Source organism: Cherax quadricarinatus, chromosome 81, assembly GCF_038502225.1.
Source record: "Cherax quadricarinatus isolate ZL_2023a chromosome 81, ASM3850222v1, whole genome shotgun sequence".
Taxonomy (NCBI): domain Eukaryota; kingdom Metazoa; phylum Arthropoda; class Malacostraca; order Decapoda; family Parastacidae; genus Cherax; species Cherax quadricarinatus.
In genome coordinates, this window is record NC_091372.1 from 15,676,398 (window position 1) to 15,699,780 (window position 23,383).

Here is a 23,383-nt window from a genome sequence, read left to right on the forward strand (position 1 = left end):
GTATAGTCCCTTTATATAAAGGGAAAGGGGACAAAAGAGACTGTAAAAATTATAGAGGAATAAGCTTACTGAGTATACCAGGAAAAGTGTACGGTAGGGTTATAATTGAAAGAATTAGAGGTAAGACAGAATGTAGGATTGCGGATGAGCAAGGAGGTTTTAGAGTGGGTAGGGGATGTGTAGATCAGGTGTTTACATTGAAGCATATATGTGAACAGTATTTAGATAAAGATAGGGAAGTTTTTATTGCATTTATGGATTTAGAAAAGGCATATGATAGAGTGGATAGAGGAGCAATGTGGCAGATGTTGCAAGTATATGGAATAGGTGGTAAGTTATTAAATGCTGTAAAGAGTTTTTATGAGGATAGTGAGGCTCAGGTTAGGGTGTGTAGAAGAGAGGGAGACTACTTCCCGGTAAAAGTAGGTCTTAGACAGGGATGTGTAATGTCACCATGGTTGTTTAATATATTTATAGATGGGGTTGTAAAGGAAGTAAATGCTAGGGTGTTTGGGAGAGGGGTGGGATTAAATTATGGGGAATCAAATTCAAAATGGGAATTGACACAGTTACTTTTTGCTGATGATACTGTGCTTATGGGAGATTCTAAAGAAAAATTGCAAAGGTTAGTGGATGAGTTTGGGAATGTGTGTAAAGGTAGAAAGTTGAAAGTGAACATAGAAAAGAGTAAGGTGATGAGGGTGTCAAATGATTTAGATAAAGAAAAATTGGATATCAAATTGGGGAGGAGGAGTATGGAAGAAGTGAATGTTTTCAGATACTTGGGAGTTGACGTGTCGGCGGATGGATTTATGAAGGATGAGGTTAATCATAGAATTGATGAGGGAAAAAAGGTGAGTGGTGCGTTGAGGTATATGTGGAGTCAAAAAACGTTATCTATGGAGGCAAAGAAGGGAATGTATGAAAGTATAGTAGTACCAACACTCTTATATGGGTGTGAAGCTTGGGTGGTAAATGCAGCAGCGAGGAGACGGTTGGAGGCAGCGGAGATGTCCTGTTTAAGGGCAATGTGTGGTGTAAATATTATGCAGAAAATTCGGAGTGTGGAAATTAGGAGAAGGTGTGGAGTTAATAAAAGTATTAGTCAGAGGGCAGAAGAGGGGTTGTTGAGGTGGTTTGGTCATTTAGAGAGAATGGATCACAGTAGAATGACATGGAAAGCATATAAATCTATAGGGGAAGGCAGGCGGGGTAGGGGTCGTCCTCGAAAGGGTTGGAGAGAGGGGGTAAAGGAGGTTTTGTGGGTAAGGGGCTTGGACTTCCAGCAAGCGTGCGTGAGCGTGTTAGATAGGAGTGAATGGAGACGAATGGTACTTGGGACCTGACGATCTGTTGGAGTGTGAGCAGGGTAATATTTAGTGAAGGGATTCAGGGAAACCGGTTATTTTCATATAGTCGGACTTGAGTCCTGGAAATGGGAAGTACAATGCCTGCACTTTAAAGGAGGGGTTTGGGATATTGGCAGTTTGGAGGGATATGTTGTGTATCTTTATATGTTTATGCTTCTAGACTGTTGTATTCTGAGCACCTCTGCAAAAACAGTGATAATGTGCGAGTGTGGTGAAAGTGTTGAATGATGATGAAAGTATTTTCTTTTTGGGGATTTTCTTTCTTTTTTGGGTCACCCTGCCTCGGTGGGAGACGGCCGACTTGTTGAAAAAAAAAAAAAAAAAAAAAAATATATATATATATATATATTTATTAGAGTAGTAGGTTGGTAGACAGCAACCACCCAGGGAGGTACTACCGTCCTGCCAAGTGAGTGTAAAACGAAAGCCTGTAATTGTTTTACATGATGGTAGGATTGCTGGTGTCTTTTGTCTGTCTCATAAATATGCAAGATTACAGGTAAGTCTTGCTACTTCTACTTACACTTAGGTCACACTACACATACATGTACAAGCATATATATACACACCCCTCTGGGTTTTCTTCTATTTTCTTTCTAATTCTTGTTCTTGTTTATTTCCTCTTATCTCCATGGGGAAGTGGAACAGAATTCTTCCTCTATAAGCCATGTGTGTCGTAAGAGGCGACTAAAATGCCGGGAGCAAGGGGCTAGTAACCCCTTCTCCTGTATATTACTAAATTTAAAAGGAGAAACTTCAGTTTTTTCTTTTGGGCCACCCCACCTCGGTGGGATACGGCTGGTACGTTGAAAGAAGAAGAATATATATATATATATATATATATATATATATAATATATATATATATATAATATAGGTAGTAGGTTGGTAGACAGCAACTGCCCAGGGAGGTACTACCGTCCTGCCAAGTGAGTGTAAAACTGAAGCCTGTAATTGTTTTACACGATGGTAAGATTGCTGGTGTCTTTTTTTATCTGTCTCATACACATGCAAGATTTCAGGTATGTCTTGCTACTTCTACTTACACTTAGGTCACACTACACATACATGTACAAGCATATATATACACACCCCTTTGGGTTTTCTTCTATTTTCTTTCTAGTTCTTGTTCTTGTTTATTTCCTCTTACCTCCATGGGGAAGTGGAACAGAATTCTTCCTCCGTCAGCCATGCGTGTTGTAAGAGGCGACTAAAATGCCTGAAGCAAGGGGCTAGTAACCCCTTCTCCTGTATATATTACTAAATGTAAAAGGATAAACTTTCGTTTTTCCTTTTGGGCCACCCCGCCTCGGTGGGATACGGCCGGTGTGTTGAAAGAAAGATATATATATATATATATATATATATATATATATATATATATATATATATATATATATATATATATATATACACATGTATATATATATATATATATATATATATATATATATATATATATATATATATATATATATATATATATATATATATATATATATATGTATTTATTTATTTATTTATTTATTTATTTATTATAAATTTGAGCACACATACAGAGGTACAAAAAAATACAGATAAGAGCAGCATGCCAAAGCCACTTATACTATGCATAGCATTACGGGCTGGCTTAAAATTAACTTAAGATTAACTAAGCAATGATGAAGTCAGTGATAAAACATTAATGTAAACAGATTACTATAAAGCACAAGTGAGTATTACAAAGACAGGTCATATGGTTGCATTCAGTCATATGAAGGATTCTGTTAGGTAGTGTATTTAAAAAATAATAAAGTTAGATTCGGTTTTAGGTTTAACATTTATGTGATATAATTGTGAGAAACATTTAAGATATACAATTTATAAGGTTTAGTTATTCAGTATTTATTTGGTTTTGGGTGAGTAAGTGATCTTTGAGTAGAGACTTGAATTTATAAACAGGTAGTGTTTCTTTTATATTTACAGGTAATGAATTCCAGATTTTAGGGCCTTTTATGTGCATTGAGTTTTTGCATAGTGTGAGATGAACACGAGGAACATCAAAGAGTGATCTGTGCCTTGTGTTATGGTCATGTGTTCTGTTGAGGTTGGCAAGGAGATGTTTGAGGGGAGGGTTAATATCAGAGTTAAGTGTTCTATGTATGTAATAGGTGCAGTAATAAGTATGGATGTTTTGTATGGTGAGTAGGTTTAGTGTATTGAATATTGGTGGAGTGTGCTGCCTGTAGTGAGAATTTGTTATCATTCTAACTGCAGCCTTTTGTTGGGTAATTAGTGGTCTGAGATGGTTAATTGTTGTTGAGCCCCATGCACAAATTCCGTAGGTGAGATAGGGGTAAATAAGAGAGTGATATAGGGCCAGGAGGGCTGACTGTGGAACATAGTACCGTATCTTCGATAGTATGCCTACAGTCTTGGAAATTTTCTTAGAAATTTGTTGTATATGTGTATGAAATTTGAGTCTATTATCAAGGTGGATTCCTAAGAATTTTCCCTCTGTTAGCTTTGTGATAGGTGATCCGTTTATCATTATGTTAAGAGGGACATCTGTAGCTCTGTTACCAAACTGAATGAAGTAGGTTTTGTCAATGTTTAGTGTAAGTTTGTTAGTCCTCATCCAGGTAGATATTTTCTGTAATTCGGTATTTACAGTATTGGCTAGTGTGACTGGGCTCGGGTGAGAGAAGACGTATGTAGTGTCATCAGCAAATAGTGTGGGTTTGAGTAATTGCGAAGCATTTGGAAGGTCATTTATGTATAGGAGAAAGAGAAGAGGGCCAAGGACACTTCCCTGTGGGACACCAACTGTAATTGGTTGCGCAGAAGAGTTTGCCCCATTTGCGTACACATATTGGCTTCTGTTGCTGAGGTATGACTTGAGGTAGTTGAGGGAGTGCCCTCTTATACCATAGTGTGACAATTTTACGTGGAGCAAGTCATGGTCAACTGTATCAAAAGCTTTACGTAAGTCAATGAAGATCCCCAGTGGGACTTCTTTTTTCTCTATTGCAGTGTATATATGTTCTAGCATGTGTATAATAGCATCATTAGTATTTTTATTAGGCCTGAATCCAAATTGGCAGGGGTTGAGTATGTTTTGGGAGATAAGGTAGGAGTAGATTCGTTTATGAATTAATTTTTCAAAGATTTTTGAGAGAGGGTGTAAGTTGGATATTGGCCTATAGTTATTCAACGCTGTTTGGTCTCCTCCTTTGTGGATCGGGGTGACCCTTGCTATTTTGAGTACTGTAGGGAAGGTGGAGGATTCGATGGATTTGTTAAAGAGTGTTGCAATGATTGGAGATAGCACTTGTGACACTTTTTTGTATATAAAGGGTGGTAAGGTACTTAAATCTCCTGCCTTGTTTTTTAGTGCATTGATAATAAGGGAGACTTCGTATGGGTTAGTCGGAGCTAGGAACAGTGTGTTCGGGTAGTTGCCAGTGAGGTAGTCATTTGGTGGGGTATCTGAGCTTGGGATTTTATTGGCAAGGTTTTGTCCTATAGTGGAGAAGAAATCATTGAGTCTGTTTGCTGTTTCTGTTGGTGGGAGTTGGGGTTCATCTGATTTTGCTAATTTTATTTCGCTATTTCGTGATATTTTTTTTGTTCCCAGAATTTCTGATAGGGTTTTCCAGGTCTTTTTTATATCACCTCGTAAGTTGGATAATCTGTTCTCATAATACAATTTTTTTGCCCTTCTTATCAGGCTGGTTAGGATTGACGAGTAACGTTTTGTTTGGTCTCTGGTTATGTGACCCATTCTGTACTGTTTTTCATATTGGTGTTTTGTATTTATGGATTTGAGAATGCTGGGTGTTAGCCAGGGACTGTTCAGTCTCTTTGCTGTCATCTGTTTAGTTTTTTTAGGGCAGTGCTTGTTATAGAGGTATTGGGTCTTTTTTAGAAAATTATTAATACATTCGTCAATATCTGTATAGATTTCTAGCTCAGTGTGCCAATCAATGTTTGCTAATGCTGTTGTGAAGTTATTAATGGCTGCCTCATTGTGAAGTCTGAAGGTGACTTTAGTAGTGTCTTGGGGTAGTTTACCAAGAGTTGTTATGAGGAAAGTAGGGTAGTGGTCTGTGGTATTATCTGTAATTATGCCTGATTTTAAAGGGGATATGGTGTTGGTCCAGATGTGGTCAAGTAGGGAAACACTAGTCTCTGTAACTCTTGTAGGTTTTGTTACTGTTGGTAGTAACATGCAGTTACTCATTGTGTTTGTGAATTCAGTAACGTGTGGGTCCTGGTCTTGCAGGAGATTTATATTGAAGTCACCTGAGAGTAGTAAGTGATCTTTGTTCATGCGTGCATCAGTTATCATACTTCCTAAATTTTGACTAAATTGGCTAATGTTTGACTGGAACTCTGTAGATGTTTATCAATGTGAGAGGTTTTTGTAGGTATTTGGATTTGAATTTAGCTATTATATATTCCCCATGTTCATCCCTTGTGCAAGTATTAGTGATACATTCTAGTTGGTCTGAGTAGTATATGGCTGTGCCACCCCCTTGTTGGTCTGGCCTACAGTTGTGTATGGCTGTGTAACCAGGAATGGCATAGACATCTGTACTATCAGGCTTTAGCCAGGTTTCAGTTAGTGTAATGATGGACATATTGGCATGTAAGGAATTTAGTAATGCTATGAGGTCATCGTAATGCTTGCTTAAAGATCTGATATTGTAGTTAAAGATAGTTATGTTGTTGTTGGCACTGAGAAGTGCCTTTGATTGTTCTGCAGTGTAGTAATTACAGTAACTGTTTGATTCATTTAAGTCATTAAATAAGAGGTTGGTATCAGGATCAATGCTTGTAATCATAAGATTTGTAGTGAATCTATAGTTAGAATTAAGTATAAAACAAAGTAAATAGTCTTAAGCTAAAAAAGAGCACCTGAATTATTTAACAAATGTAAAATAATGAGCTAAGGGACTAATACAAATAAAGTGATGATCATATAATAGAGCTTGGGAATATGATAGTAGGTAGTACTATAAAGGTAATTTTTTAAAGTTAGAATTATAGTTTAAAATTATAATAAAAAGGGACTAATATAGGTTGTGGTGAAGAATAAAGTGGTAATCAAATAAATGAGCTTTGGAATATAATGGCAAAATTGTGAACTTATTCTACTTTAGCACCTGAGAATAGCACCTTGATTATTTTAACAATTGTGGATATATAAACTAGGATAGTTATATAAAGCTAAAATATATAAGGGACTAAAATTAAGTAATGGTAAGCAAAGTTAAATGGACAGATGGTAGGAATTATAATATAAACTTATAATATAAAAATACAATTTGAAATGGTACTTGCAATTGCACTAGAGTCTGGTATAGGTTGTTGACAAGATCAAGATTATAACTATAGATTTAAATTGACAAAATAAAATTCACAATTAAAGTACCAAAAGAATATTTTTTTTTTTTTTTTTTTTTATTATCACACTGGCCGATTCCCACCAAGGCAGGGTGGCCCGAAAAAGAAAAACTTTCACCATCATTCACTCCATCACTGTCTTGCCAGAAGGGTGCTTTACACTACAGTTTTTAAACTGCAACATTAACACCCCTCCTTCAGAGTGCAGGCACTGTACTTCCCATCTCCAGGACTCAAGTCCGGCCTGCTGGTTTCCCTGAATCCCTTCATAAATGTTACTTTGCTCACACTCCAACAGCACGTCAAGTATTAAAAACCATTTGTCTCCATTCACTCCTATCAAACATGCTCACGCATGCCTGCTGGAAGTCCAAGCCCCTCGCACACAAAACCTCCTTTACCCCCTCCCTCCAACCCTTCCTAGGCCGACCCCTACCCCACCTTCCTTCCACTACAGACTGATACACTCTTGAAGTTATTCTGTTTCGCTCCATTCTCTCTACATGTCCGAACCACCTCAACAACCCTTCCTCAGCCCTCTGGACAACAGTTTTGGTAATCCCGCACCTCCTCCTAACTTCCAAACTACGAATTCTCTTCATTATATTCACACCACACATTGCCCTCAGACATGACATCTCCACTGCCTCCAGCCTTCTCCTCGCTGCAACATCACCCATGCTTCACACCCATATAAGAGCGTTGGTAAAACTATACTCTCATACATTCCCCTCTTTGCCTCCAAGGACAAAGTTCTCTGTCTCCACAGAATAATAGTAAAAAATCACAGTGGTAATGTCTTGGTTATAATATGATAGTAAGATGGTAGACAGGTACCCAGGTACACAGGTACAAAGGATAATACAAAGGTTGGGGTTGAATATAAAAACTTGAAAATTTGGCAACAAAATGTTATGGGAAGTATAAAATAATGTTTAATGTACAAAAGTAAAATTGACTGGTAGTAAATATGGTGTTTAATATATATATATATATATAACAATATATATATATATATATATATATATATATATATATATATATATATATAACAATATATATATAGCAATGTAAAAAGAGAGCAAACGAGAGAGTGGGTGAGATGTTATCAACAAATTTTGTTGAAAATAAGAAAAAGTTTTGGAGTGAGATTAACAAGTTAAGGAAGCCTAGAGAACAAATGGATTTGTCAGTTAAAAATAGGAGAGGAGAGTTACTAAATGGAGAGTTAGAGGTATTGGGAAGATGGAAGGAATATTTTGAGGAATTGTTAAATGTTGATGAAGATAGGGAAGCTGTGATTTCGTGTATAGGGCAAGGAGGAATAACATCTTGTAGGAGTGAGGAAGAGCCAGTTGTGAGTGTGGGGGAAGTTCGTGAGGCAGTAGGTAAAATGAAAGGGGGTAAGGCAGCCGGGATTGATGGGATAAAGATAGAAATGTTAAAAGCAGGTGGGGATATAGTTTTGGAGTGGTTGGTGCAATTGTTTAATAAATGTATGGAAGAGGGTAAGGTACCTAGGGATTGGCAGAGAGCATGCATAGTTCCTTTGTATAGAGGCAAAGGGGATAAAAGAGAGTGCAAAAATTATAGGGGGATAAGTCTGTTGAGTGTACCTGGTAAAGTGTATGGTAGAGTTATAATTGAAAGAATTAAGAGTAAGACGGAGAATAGGATAGCAGATGAACAAGGAGGCTTTAGGAAAGGTAGGGGGTGTGTGGACCAGGTGTTTACAGTGAAACATATAAGTGAACAGTATTTAGATAAGGCTAAAGAGGTCTTTGTGGCATTTATGGATTTGGAAAAGGCGTATGACAGGGTGGATAGGGGGGCAATGTGGCAGATGTTGCAAGTGTATGGTGTAGGAGGTAGGTTACTGAAAGCAGTGAAGAGTTTTTACGAGGATAGTGAGGCTCAAGTTAGAGTATGTAGGAAAGAGGGAAATTTTTTCCCAGTAAAAGTAGGCCTTAGACAAGGATGTGTGATGTCACCGTGGTTGTTTAATATATTTATAGATGGGGTTGTAAGAGAAGTAAATGCGAGGGTCTTGGCAAGAGGCGTGGAGTTAAAAGATAAAGAATCACACACAAAGTGGGAGTTGTCACAGCTGCTCTTTGCTGATGACACTGTGCTCTTGGGAGATTCTGAAGAGAAGTTGCAGAGATTGGTGGATGAATTTGGTAGGGTGTGCAAAAGAAGAAAATTAAAGGTGAATACAGGAAAGAGTAAGGTTATGAGGATAACAAAAAGATTAGGTGATGAAAGATTGAATATCAGATTGGAGGGAGAGAGTATGGAGGAGGTGAACGTATTCAGATATTTGGGAGTGGACGTGTCAGCGGATGGGTCTATGAAAGATGAGGTGAATCATAGAATTGATGAGGGAAAAAGAGTGAGTGGTGCACTTAGGAGTCTGTGGAGACAAAGAACTTTGTCCTTGGAGGCAAAGAGGGGAATGTATGAGAGTATAGTTTTACCAACGCTCTTATATGGGTGTGAAGCGTGGGTGATGAATGTTGCAGCGAGGAGAAGGCTGGAGGCAGTGGAGATGTCATGTCTGAGGGCAATGTGTGGTGTGAATATAATGCAGAGAATTCGTAGTTTGGAAGTTAGGAGGAGGTGCGGGATTACCAAAACTGTTGTCCAGAGGGCTGAGGAAGGGTTGTTGAGGTGGTTCGGACATGTAGAGAGAATGGAGCGAAACAGAATGACTTCAAGAGTGTATCAGTCTGTAGTGGAAGGAAGGCGGGGTAGGGGTCGGCCTAGGAAGGGTTGGAGGGAGGGGGTAAAGGAGGTTTTGTGTGCGAGGGGCTTGGACTTCCAGCAGGCATGCGTGAGCGTGTTTGATAGGAGTGAATGGAGACAAATGGTTTTTAATACTTGACGTGCTGTTGGAGTGTGAGCAAAGTAACATTTATGAAGGGATTCAGGGAAACCGGCAGGCCGGACTTGAGTCCTGGAGATGGGAAGTACAGTGCCTGCACTCTGAAGGAGGGGTGTTAATGTTGCAGTTTAAAAACTGTAGTGTAAAGCACCCTTCTGGCAAGACAGTGATGGAGTGAATGATGGTGAAAGTTTTTCTTTTTCGGGCCACCCTGCCTTGGTGGGAATCGGCCGGTGTGATAATAAAAAAAAATAAAAAAAATATATAACAGTTGTCCAGAGGGCTGAGGAAGGGTTGTTGAGGTGGTTCGGACATGTAGAGAGAATGGAGCGAAACAGAATGACTTCAAGAGTGTATCAGTCTGTAGTGGAAGGAAGGCGGGGTAGGGGTCGGCCTAGGAAAGGTTGGAGGGAGGGGGTAAAGGAGGTTTTGTGTGCGAGGGGCTTGGACTTCCAGCAGGCATACGTGAGCGTGTTTGATAGGAGTGAATAGAGACAAATGGTTTTTAATACTTGACATGCTGTTGGAGTGTGAGCAAAGTAACATTTATGAAGGGATTCAGGGAAACCGGCAGGCCGGACTTGAGTCCTGGAGATGGGAAGTACAGTGCCTGCACTCTGAAGGAGGGGTGTTAATGTTGCAGTTTAAAAACTGTAGTGTAAAGCACCCTTCTGGCAAGACAGTGATGGAGTGAATGATGGTGAGAGTTTTTCTTTTTCGGGCCACCCTGCCTTGGTGGGAATCGGCCAGTGTGATAATAAAAAAAAAAATAAAAATATATATATATGCAATAAGATCACAGTAAACAGGTGATTTCAGAATATGCAAAACAACCACTCTGAAAGAATAGAGAAATTCCAAGCGCTTTTGTGACTACTCACATTATCAAGGAACTATGAAAGTAAAGCATCCAAGGAAGCTATATAAGGGGTCTGGCCAGCACCTCACTATCAGATCCCACAACGGTTAAACACCTGACGCGCGCCAACCAAACTTGGATAGGTCCTTCACACAACTTACCCACAAACTATTCTACCCAAGAAAATTTTAAAATTATTATTTGTCCAGTGTATTATTAAATTCTTCCCAAATTCTATTAATTATAAATGGATCTAATTTTGACAATAATATGAATATTTCCTTTGGTTTATATAAATTAGATCCATTTATAATTAATAGAATTTGGGAAGAATTTAATAATACACTGGACAAATAATAATTTTTAAATTTTCTTGGGTAGAATAGTTTGTGGGTGAGTTGTGCGAAGGACCTATCCAAGTTGGGTCGGTGCGCGTCAGGTGTTTAACCGTTGTGGGATCTGATAGTGAGGTGCTGGCCAGACCCCTTATATAGCTTCCTTGGATGCTTTACTTTCATAGTTCCTTGATAATGTGAGTAGTCACGAAAGCACTTGGAATTTCTCTATTCTTTCAGAGTGGTTGTTTTGCATGCATATATATATATATTACTAAATGTAAAAGGAGAAACTTTCGTTTTTCCTTTTGGGCCACCCCGCCTCGGTGGGATACGGCCGGTGTGTTGAAAGATATATATATATATATATATATATATATATATATATATATATATATATATATATATATATACACACACATACATACATATATATATATATATATATATACATACATACATATATACATATATATACAGGAAGGCCCCACTTATACGGCTGGTTAGGTTCCAGGCTACCGCCGTAAAGTGGAAACCGCCGTAAAGTGGAACACCCTTTTTTTCCACTTACAAATGCATACAAACACTAGATAACAAGTTTACACTAACATATATTATGTTAGCAATAGAACCAGGCATCAAAAAACAATAAAAAGTACAATACACACATAGTGCACTCATTACTTACCTTAAAATATTTATAGTCTTAATCTAGGGTGAGACAAGTAGTATTTATTGTAAGAAATCAAGTGTGGTATGTATGGTAGTCAGCCGGGCTACCATACCAGGCCACCCCACCCACACATACAATTCTATGATATTTAAGCATCCCAGAGCGATAAAATGTATATACAGTTCACTCATTACTTACCTTAAAATATAGGGTGAGATGAGTAGTATTTATTGTAAAAAATCAAGTGTGGTATGTATGGTAGTCAGCCGGGCTACCATACCAGGCCAACCCACCCACACATATATTCCATGATATTTAAGCATCCCAGAGCAATAAAATGTATATACAGTTCACTCATTACTTACCTTAAAATATTTGTAGTTTTAATGTAGGGTCAGGAGTAAGTAAATGAGATAAAATGAATAAATGAGAGAGAGAAAGAATGAGTGCATGAGAGAGGACAGGCGCAGAGTTATGTAAACAAACCAGGTGAAGGTAAGTTTTGTAAACGAAGTGTACACGTCTGGTTTGTGTACAAGTTACATTGTGTACAGGTTGTCTCTACATTGATACGGTAGAATAAATAAAGAAGAACACTCCCATTCTCATGTAACATCATTTTAAGAAGAAATGATGCTCTGAGTGAAGGCAATGGAAATAAGTCTCTCTGTCTGACTTTTTTGGGTTATCCTAGGTTCTCTACACATATGTTGTTATGTATGATAATCTATGTAACTGTATTTGTGTATACCTGAATAAACTTACTTACATACATACGAAAGGAATAATTTTCTACAGTTACCCCCCAGTAACACATTTTCTCTTATGTTAGATTAGAGAAAATGTTATTCTTGGCATCACTTGTACAAGTTATCTGACTACGACATCTCATATTTATGTTTATTTATTCTATTGTAGGGTGTATTTATCATCTTTTTATGTTATGTATCGTGTATATTGTATAATTTTGAAAAAATATCATGGATGGATTAATGAAAATGTGTATATTAACATAATATACAACATTTAATGAGACTCGGTGATTATTATTATTATCATTTCTAATATGACGTCACTTGTGCAAGTCGTCTGCTACCACATCTCATATTTATGTTTATTTATTCTATTGTGGGGTGTATTTATCATCTTTTTATGTTATGTATCGTGTTTATTATATAATTTTGAATAAATATCATAGATGGATTAATGAAAATGTGTATTTAACGTAATATACGACATTTAAATGAGACGATGATTATTATTATCATTACTAATATGACGTCTGGAGACATAAGACACACTTACTGATTTTAATGTGTACCTGCATGCCAGCACAGTATGTAAGTTTATTTAAGTACAGGTATACATAAGTATAATTATCAGAGTATATATAAAATATGAAATAACTTTTAAAAACATTTGAAATTTTGGAGTTTCCAGACAAAATGGAGAGACTTAGTGCTTACTGAGCTCACGAAGAATGTAAACAAACAAGGTGGGGCGCGGTGACCGTATTAGAAAGTCAGGTGGGGGAGCCGTATAGCGAGTTTTGGTCATAATTTGAAATGACCGTATTAGCGGAACGCCGTAAAGTGAAACGCCGTAAAGCGGGGCCTTCCTGTATATATATATATATATATATATTTATATATATACATATATATATATATATATATATATATATATATATATATATATATATATATATACACATACACCGCTCTGGGTTTTCTTTTATTTTCTTACTAGTTCTTGTTTATTTACTGATATCTCCATGGGGAAGTGGAACAGAATTCTTCCTCCATAAGCCATGCGTGTTGTAAGAGGCGACTAAAATGCCAGGAGCAGGAGGTTAGTAACCCCTTCTCCTGTATAAATTACAAAATTTAAAAAGAGAAACTTTCGTTTTTCTTTTTGGGCCACCCTGCCTCAGTGGGATATGGCTGGTGTGTTGAAAGAAAGAAAGAAAGAAAAGACACCAAAGATGCTGCCCCGCGTGACACCAACTCTAGCGACGCCTCTGGTAGGAACTTGTATCCTACAGTGGTCCCTCGTTGTTCGTAATTAATCCGTTCCTGGAGCCGTTACTATAAACAAAATTTACGATTTACGAATCAATTTTCCTCATAAGAAATAATGTAAATACAATTAATCCGTTCCTGACACCCAGAAGTATTAAAACAAAAAAATTTTTACATGAAATATTCATGTAGTACATAAACAATACAATGGGAAATGATGAATGAAACATTAACAGCATAACACTTACCTTTATTGGAGATTCTTCTTCGTGTATGGGAGACTGGAGGAGGAGAGAGATTGGATTGTTTATAGTTTGGAAGGGGAATCCCCTTCCAGCAACACCTCAGGTACCAATTGCTTTTCTGGGGTTGCTTCTCTTCTCTGTTTCTTAATGCCACTAGGACCACCTTGAGAGTCACTGGAGTCCTGTCTCGCAAAATAACTATGGAGAGAGAGCTCTGTTTCTGGCGTCTCTTTAACACTTCCCTAAAATGGCCCAAGACTTTGTCACTGTACATGTTGCCAACATGGCTTGCAACAACCTTGTTAGGGTGATGTTTCTCCATAAAGCTTTCCATCTTACCCCACATAGTAAAAATCTCTTTAATTTCTGAAGAAGGCACCTTCTTCCATCTCTCTTCCTCCTCCTCTGCAGCAAGATTCTGAGCTGCGATGTGTTGCTCTTCCTGCTGAAGCTCTTGCAGCTCCTCAGTGGTGAGCTCTTCATTGTGGTCTTCCACCAATTCTTCCACATCCTCCAAACTCACATCCAACCCCATGGAACTCCCCAGTGCCACAATTGATTTTACAACAGACATAGGCTCATTAGGGTCAGTCCCAAATCCTTCAAAATCCCTCTTGTCGACACAATCTGGCCACAATTTTCTCCAGGCAGAGTTCAAAGTCCTGGTAGTCACTCCCTCCCAAGCCATACCTATAAGGGTTATGCAGTGGAGGATGCTGAAGTGTTCTCTCCAAAATTCCCTTAGGGTCAAGTGAGTGTCTGTGGTCACAGTCAAGCACCTGTGAAACATTGCTTTTGTGTAGAGTTTTTTAAAGTTTGCAATAACCTGCTGGTCCATGGGTTGGAGGAGAGGAGTGGTATTCGGGGGCAAGAACTTTACTGTGATGAACCCAAACTCCTCGAAAATTAGGTCATCCAAGTTTGGAGGATGAGCAGGTGCATTGTCCATTACTAGCACACACTTGAGATCCAATTTCTTTTCCAGGAGATACTCCTTCACACTAGGGCCAAACACTTCATTGAACCACTCGACGAAAATTTCCCTCGTGACCCATGCCTTACTATTAGATTTCCAAAACACACACAATTTACTCTTCATAACATTGTTTTTCCTGAACACTCTGGGATTTTCAGAATGGTACACTAGTAATGGCTTCACTTTGAAATCCCCACTAGCGCAGAACATTAGTGTCAGCCTGTCTTTCATAGGCTTGTGTCCTGGCATTGCCTTTTCCTCTTGTGTAATGAAGGTCCTCTTTGGCATTTTCTTCCAAAAGAGGCCTGTTTTGTCACAATTGAACACTTGTTCAGGTTTCAGTCCTTCACTGTTTATGTACTCCTGGAATTCATGCACATATTTTTCAGCCACCTTGTGGTCCGAACTGGCAGCCTCACCATGCCTTACCACACTGTGTATGCCGGTACGGTTCTTAAATCTCTCAAACCAGCCTTTGCTGGCCTTAAATTCACTGACTTCTCCACTATTTGCAGGCAATTTCTTTACCAAATCTTCATTCAACTGCCTAGCCTATTCACAAATAAACGAAGTCATAAGAGTATCTCCTGCTAATTGTTTCTCATTTATCCACATCAATAATAACTTCTCAACCTCTTCCAGTACTGGTGATCTCATTTTTGTCAGCATAGTTACTCCCTATGCAATAACAGCATCCTTTATTTCATTTTTCTTGGCCACTATGGAACATAAGGTTGTGTAGGATTTCTTATACATCCTGGACAGTTTGGCCACACTTGTACGACTTTCATATTGTTCAATGATAGTTTTCTTAAATTCAGTCGTATTTCTCACCTTCTTTACCACAGGCTTGGCACTAGGAGCTTTCTTTGGAGCCATGGTAGCTTATTTAGTACTTGCAAGCACTAAAATAAATGGAATATTATGAAATATTTCGCTGGAGCACGCGAGGGGACCTTCGCTCACTGGTAAACAATGCCAGACTGGCTGCCGCCCTGGCTCACGCCGTGCGTACGTGTCCCGGACGAACTACGACTCGCGAGTCAACCTATGAAAAGCGAGTCCATGTTTATACGAAAATACCCCTATGATTGGCGAATTTTACGATTGCCGGGTACTACGAAAAGCGGGGGACCACTGCATATTCAATTGATTACTATAATTTACTTTGATATTATATGCCTAGACAACTTTATTGTTATTAATAAACTTATTAAATTTTAATTTCTTTAGTTAGTAGCCTACCAGTTGTAATCCTGAAGCACTATTGAATCTTACTAAATTCTAATGGATAATTGAACCAGGATACTGACTACTTGTTACAAAAACCCAGTAACAGGCTGGATGCTAGAAGGGCAGTCCTTTCTAGTATTCAATAGAGATCTCTGTCATTATTAGAAATCGTGTTTTTTGTAACAGTATTGTTCCAGCCATGGTATTGTTCTAGTCATGGTATTGTTCCAGTCATAGTATTGTTCCATCCATGGTATTGTTCTGGATATGGTATTGTTCCAGCCATGGTATTGTTCCAGCCATGATATTGTTCCAGCCATGGTATTACTCCAGCCATGGTATTGTTCCAGCCATGATATTGTTCCAGCCATGGTATTGTTCCAGCCATGGTATTGTTCCAGCCATGGTATTGTTCCAGCCATGGTACAAATAACTGACAGCTCGCACATTCATTCTTCTGCTACAATGTTTGATGTATTTTTTTTCCAGAAGCTGAGGAAGATAATGAAGAGAAGCAGGAAGAAGACGACAGTACGGGGAAGAAAAACAAGACAGATAGAGGCAGAAGCAGAAGGAAGAGAGTAAAATATGCTGATGACTCGGATGATGATGACGACGATGACAAGGATGATGATGATGATGATGATGATGATGTGAGTATGAAAAAAACAGAGTGAAGCTTAACTCAACCTTTGTACTCTAGAAGCAGAGTGAAGCTTAACTCAACCTTTGTACTCCAGAAGCAGAGTGAAGCTTAACTCAACCTTTGTACTCTAGAAGCAGAGTGAAGCTTAACTCAACCTTTGTACTCCAGAAGCAGAGTGAAGTTTAACTCAACCTTTGTACTCTAGAAGCAGAGTGAAGGTTAACTCAACCTTTGTACTCTATAATAAAAGCATTTTGGTACTCAAGTAGAAATTACTGTATTAATCATAGTATTATGTACTGGTTTGTAATATTATGTACCAGTGTGTAATATTATGTACCGGTCTGTAATATTATGTACTGGTCTGTAATATTATGTACTGGTGTATAATATTATGTACTAGTTTGTAATATTATGTACTTGTCTGTAATACAGTGGACCCCTGGTATTCGATGGCATCGGTATTCGATAAATCCGGTATTTGATGCATTATATCGCAAAAAATTTTCCTCGGTATTCGATTGAAAACCCGGTATTCGATATGATTCGTACGAGACCTGTCCATGTGTGGCCTGAACCGCCCCATGTGTGCCAGTGTTTACAAGCCAACCATTGTGCGCACATCTAAGGATACATTCGGTACATTCCATATTATCCATATTATCACTGTGTTTGGTGCTTGTTTCTGCAAAATAAGTCACCATGGGCCCCAAGAAAGCTTCTAGTGCCAACCCTGTGGTAAAAAGGGTGAGAATTAGTATGGAAATTAAGAAAGATTTTGAAGGGTTTGGGGCTAACCCTGAGAAGCCTATGCCAGTTGTGGAATCCATTGTGCTTACTTCAAAAATTAAGGAAATGTGTGCACAGTGGGTTGAAGTACAAACCTTTATGGATGAAAATCACCCTCAGAGAGCTATTGCAAGCCGTGCTGGTGACTATTACAATGACAATGTTGTGGCCCATTTTAGACAAATCGTAAAGGAATGGGAGGTAGAGCTCTATGGACAGATGTGTTGTGCGACAGAGGTCCAGTGACTCTCAAGCTGGTCCTAGTGGCATTAAAAGAAGAAGGGAAGTAACCCCGGAAAAGGACTTGCTACCTCAAGTCCTAATGGAAGGGGATTCCCCTTCTAAACACTAACACCTCTCCCCTCCTCCCATCCCATCAGTCATCACCAGATCTTCATTGAAGGTAAGTGTCAATTATTTTATTGTTATTGTAATTATTCTATTACATTAAACTTAATATTTCATGTAGTAAAATTTTTTTTTTCATACTTTTGGGTGTCTTGCACGGATTAATTTGATTTCCATTATTTCTTATGAGGAAAATTGATTCGGTTTTCGATATTATCGGTATTCGATGAGGTCTCAGGAATGGATTAATATCGAATACCGGGGGTCCACTGTATTATGTACTGCTCTGTAATTATATACCGGCCTGTAATGTTATGTACTGGTCTGTAATGTTATGTATTGGTCTGTAATATTATGTACTAGGCTGTAATATTATGTACTGGTTTGTAATATTATGTACTGGTCTGTAATATTATGTACCGACCTGTAATATTACGTACGGATCTGTAATATTATTATGTACCGACCTGTAATATTACGTACGGGTCTGTAATATTATGTACTGGTCTGTAATATTATGTACTAGTTTGTAATATTATGTACAGTGGACCCTGCCTTATGATATTAATCAGTTCCTGAGAGCTCATCGTGAGCCGAAATTATTGTAAGACGAATTAGTTTTCTCCATAAGAAATAATAGAAATCAAATTAATTCGTGCAAGACACCCAAAATTCTGAAAAAAAAATTTTACCACATGAAATATTAATTTTAATACACACAAACTTAAGAAGACATGCACAATTAATACTCTACTAGAATAGAATACATGACACTTAACTTTATTGAAGATCTGGTGATGATTGATGGGATGGGAGGAGGGGAGAGTGTGGAAGTTGTTATTGTTTAGAAGGGGAATCCCCTTCCATTAGGACTTGAGGTAGCAAGTCCTTTTCCGGGGTTACTTCCCTTTTTCTTTTAACCCTTTCAGGGTCCGTCCTGTAGATCTACGGCTTTACGTTCAGGGTCCAAACCGTAGATCTACGTCATGAGCTCAGCTCACTCTGATAAACTGTGAGTGGTAAATTTGGGCCTAGATATGAGAGAATACATCTATGTGGTATGTGTGCACCACATAAAACAAATCCTGCAGCACACTGTGTATAATGAGAGAAAAAAAACTGAGACCGTGATTTTCGATTAAAACAGCGACTTTGCAGTGTTTTTTCGTATGTTTTTTATAGTTGTATTTGTGATTTCTTGGTCTCATTTGATAGAATGGAAGACATATTACAAAAATAGAGATAATTTTGATTGGTTTTAGCACTGGAAATGGCTTGAAACTGAGCTCAAAGTAGCAGAAATGTTAAATTTTTGCCGATGTTCAAGAGTAAACAAGCGACGTCACACGTCTAGTACACGCCAGCTGGTGGGTCTTATATGCATTCACAGATATGGTGATTATATTTAAACAATTATTACAGTATTGCATAACAGTAAATCTTCTATTTTTTGGTGTGAATAAAAATTCATTATGTGAATAAAAAATCAAAATGGAATTTATTTGTAAAGCCTCAAAACGTAACTAATGAACAGAGGAAATGTTAGTTTAGTTCCAGGAATACCTACATTGTTTATTCTGGACCCTGTTTTGAAATTGGAATATTTTGGACTTTTGTGTTAAATTGGCCAAATTAACAATTTCCGATCACTTTAATTTGTAGTTGAAACAGTTGACTTGGCGATTTCTTGTGCTCAATCGATAGAATAGAAGTAATACTAGTGAAATAGCTAAGAATTTGGCTGACTGGAATAATGTAATTGGCCTAAAATGGGAGTCAAAGTCGGCAAAATCGCTGATTCTTAAATATCGCTGACACATCAAAATTCGCGAGAGCATAATTTCGTCAGTTTTCCATCAAATTTCGTACTTTTTTTTTTTTACCTTCACAAAAAGATTCTTTACCATTTCATAAGAAAAAATAACATTTTTTTTTTTTAAATTCTTGGGCACTGGGGCACCACTTCAGATTTGGGCCTTGGACCCTGAAGGGGTTAAGGCCACTAGGACCAGCTTGAGAGTCACTGGACCTCTGTCGCACATCAAATCTGTCCATAGAGCTCTGTACCTCTCGTTCCTTTAAGATTTGCCAAAATTGGGCCACAACATTGTCATTGTAATAGTCACCAGCATGGCTTGCAATAGCTGTCTTGGGATGCTTTTCATCCATAAAGGTTTGCAGTTCAACCCACTTTGCACACATTACCTTAATCTATGAAGTAGGCACAATGGATTCCACAACTGGCATAGGCAACACATTCACACATGAACAGGTAACACACACACACACACATACACACACATACACACACATACACACACATACACACACATACACACACATACACACACATACACACACATACACACATACACATACACACTCAGAAGTGTCCCTGTTTGCAGATGATGTGAAGTTAATGAGGAGAATTAAATCTGATGAGGACCAGGCAGGACTTCAAAGAGACCTGGACAGACTAGACACCTGGTCCAGCAAATGGCTTCTCGAATTTAATCCTGCCAAATGCAAAGTCATGAAGATAGGGGAAGGGCACAGAAGACCACAGACAGAGTATAGGCTAGGTGGCCAAAGACTGCAAACCTCACTCAAGGAGAAAGATCTTGGGGTGAGTATAACACCGAGCATGTCTCCGGAAGCACACATCAATCAGATAACTGCTGCAGCATATGGGCGCCTGGCAAACCTGAGAACAGCATTCCGATACCTTAGTAAGGAATCATTCAAGACACTGTACACCGTGTATGTCAGGCCCATACTGGAGTATGCAGCACCTGTTTGGAACCCACACTTGATAAAGCACGTCAAGAAACTAGAGAAAGTACAAAGGTTTGCAACAAGGATAGTTCCAGAGCTAAGGGGAATGTCCTATGAAGAAAGATTAAGGGAAATCGGCCTGACGACACTGGAGGACAGGAGGGTCAGGGGAGACATGATAACGACATATAAAATACTGCGTGGAATAGACAAGGTGGACAAGGACAGGATGTTCCAGGGAGGGGACACAGAAACAAGAGGCCACAATTGGAAGTTGAAGACACAAATGAGTCAGAGAGATAGTAGGAAGTATTTCTTCAGTCATAGAGTTGTAAGGCAGTGGAATAGCCTAGAAAATGACGTAGTGGAGGCAGGAACCATACACAGTTTTAAGACGAGGTTTGATAAAGCTCATGGAGCGGGGAGAGAGAGGGCCTAGTAGCAACTGGTGAAGAAGCGGGGCCAGGAGCTAGGACTCGACCCCTGCAACCACAAATAGGTGAGTACAAATAGGTGAGTACACATACACACACATACACACACACACATACACACACACATACAGACACATACAGACACATACAGACACATACACACACATACATACACACACACATACAGACACACACACACACACACACACACACACACACACACACACACACACACACACACACACACACACACACACACACACACACACACTGACAAGAACTGACAGGAAAACCAGTACAAGAAATGATGGACTGTGTCTCAGCAAAATGCAAGGAGGCAGAGGAGAGGTTTGTTCCCAAGGGAAACAGAAATAATGGGAAGAATAGAACGAGTCCTTGGTTCACCCAAAGGTGTAGGGAGGCAAAAACTAGGTGTACTAGAGAATGGAAAAGGTACAGAAGACAGAGAACTCAGGAAAATAAAGAGATTAGCCGAAGAGCTGGAAACGAATATGCACAGATAAGAAGGGAGGCTCAGCGACAATATGAGAATGACATAGCATCGAAAGTCAAGTCTGACCCAAAGCTGTTGTATAGCCACATCAGGAGGAAAACAACAGTCAAGGACCAGGTAATCAGACTGAGGAAGGGTGATGGGGAGTTCACAAGAAACGACCGAGAGGTATGTCAGGAGCTCAACATGAGATTTAAAGAAGTATTTACAGTGGAATCCAGTAGGACTCCAGGAAATCAGAACAGGGGGGTACACCAGCAAGTGCTGGGTGAGGTACACAACCAAGGAGGAGGTGAAGAAGCTGCTATGCGAACTTGACACCTCAAAGGCGGTGGGACCAGACATCTCTCCGTGGGTCCTTAAAGAGGGAGCAGAGATACTGTGTGTGCCATTAACAAAGATCTTCAACACATCAATTGAAACTGGGCAACTCCCTGAGGTATGGAAGATGGCAAATGTAGTCCCAATTTTTAAAAATGGAGACAGACATCAGGCACTAAACTACAGACCTGTATCACTAACGTGTATAGTATGCAAAGTCATGGAGAAGATCATTAGGAGGAGAGTGGTGGAGCACCTGGAAAGAAACCAGTGTATAATTGACAACCAGCACGGTTTCAGGGAAGGAAAATTCTGTGTCACAAGCCTTCTGGAGCTTTATGACAAGGTGACAGAAGTAAGACAAGAGAGAGAGGGGTGGATCGACTGCATTTTTTTTGGACTGCAAGAAGGCCTTCGACACAGTTCCTCACAAGAGGTTACTGCAAAAGCTAGAGGATCAGGCACACATAACAGGAAAGGCACTGCAGTGGATCAGAGAATACCTGACAGGGAGGCAACAATGAGTCATGGTACGTGACGAGGTGTCAGAGTGGGCACCTGTGACAAACGGGGTTCCACAGGGGTCAGTCCTAGGACCTGTGCTGTTCTTGGTATATGTGAATGTATCGTAAGGGGTTCTTGAATGGAGATATCGTAGGATAAGGTAGACACACTTGTAGGATGGTAGGTGTATTGTCAGACTGAGATGAGAGATGGAGCCCGGTGCCTAGCCTGTTCACGCCTTGTAGGTCTGCCGCCGAGTGAGGACGGGACAGGGGGATCACTGCCCATGTGTATCCCCATGACGTCACACAAAGCCAGGCCTACGAGGGATCTCGTGTCTAAAGCACAGGGATGATACTAATATGCTATGCTATATAATACTGGGAATACAGGGATCAGCAACTATGCTGACAAATGACATAACTGAAGGGATAGACTCAGAAGTGTCCTTGTTTGCAGATGATGTGAAGTTAATGAGAAGAATCAAATCGGACGAGGATCAGGCAGGTCTACAAAGAGATCTGGACAGGCTACAAGCCTGGTCCAGCAACTGGCTCCTTGAGTTTAACCCTGCCAAATGCAAAGTCATGAAGATTGGGGAAGGGCAAAGAAGACCGCAGACACAATATAGTCTAGATGGCCAAAGACTGCAAACTGCACTCAAGGAAAAAGATCTGGGGGTGAATATAACACCGAGCATATCTCCTGAGGCGCACATCAATCAGATAACTGCTGCAGCATACGGGCGCCTGGCAAACCTATGGATAGCGTTCAGATACCTCAGTAAGGATTCATTCAAGACTCTGTATACCATTTATGTCAGGCCCATACTGGAGTATGCAGCACCAGTTTGGAATCCACACCTGGTCAAGCACGTCATGAAATTAGAGAAAGTGCAAAGGTTTGCAACAAGACTAGTCCCAGAGCTAAGGGGATTGTCCTAAGAAGATAGGTTGAGGGAAATCGGCCTGATGACACTGGAGGACAGGAGGGTCAGGGGAGACATGATAACGACATATAAAATACTGCGCGGAATAGACAAGGTGGGCAAAGACGGGATGTTCCAGAG

General features: G+C 39.3%; 1 protein-coding gene across 5 annotated transcripts in view; it reads left to right on the plus strand.

Annotated features, from left to right (window-relative positions):
- Positions 1–16,898, plus strand: part of LOC128699941 (ATP-dependent helicase brm) — a 232,990-nt gene extending 216,092 nt beyond the window's left edge. For 2 of the 5 annotated variants that reach the window (XM_070102470.1, XM_070102469.1), the window contains one exon: positions 16,473–16,894. In XM_070102470.1, coding sequence (XP_069958571.1) covers positions 16,473–16,660 — 188 coding nt within the window. In that variant the 3' untranslated portion in view covers positions 16,661–16,894. Of the gene's footprint in view, positions 1–16,472 lie in introns of all 5 variants that reach the window. The other 3 variants (XM_070102471.1, XM_070102468.1, XM_070102472.1) reach the window with 3 other exon arrangements.
- Positions 16,899–23,383: the final 6,485 nt, after the last annotated feature.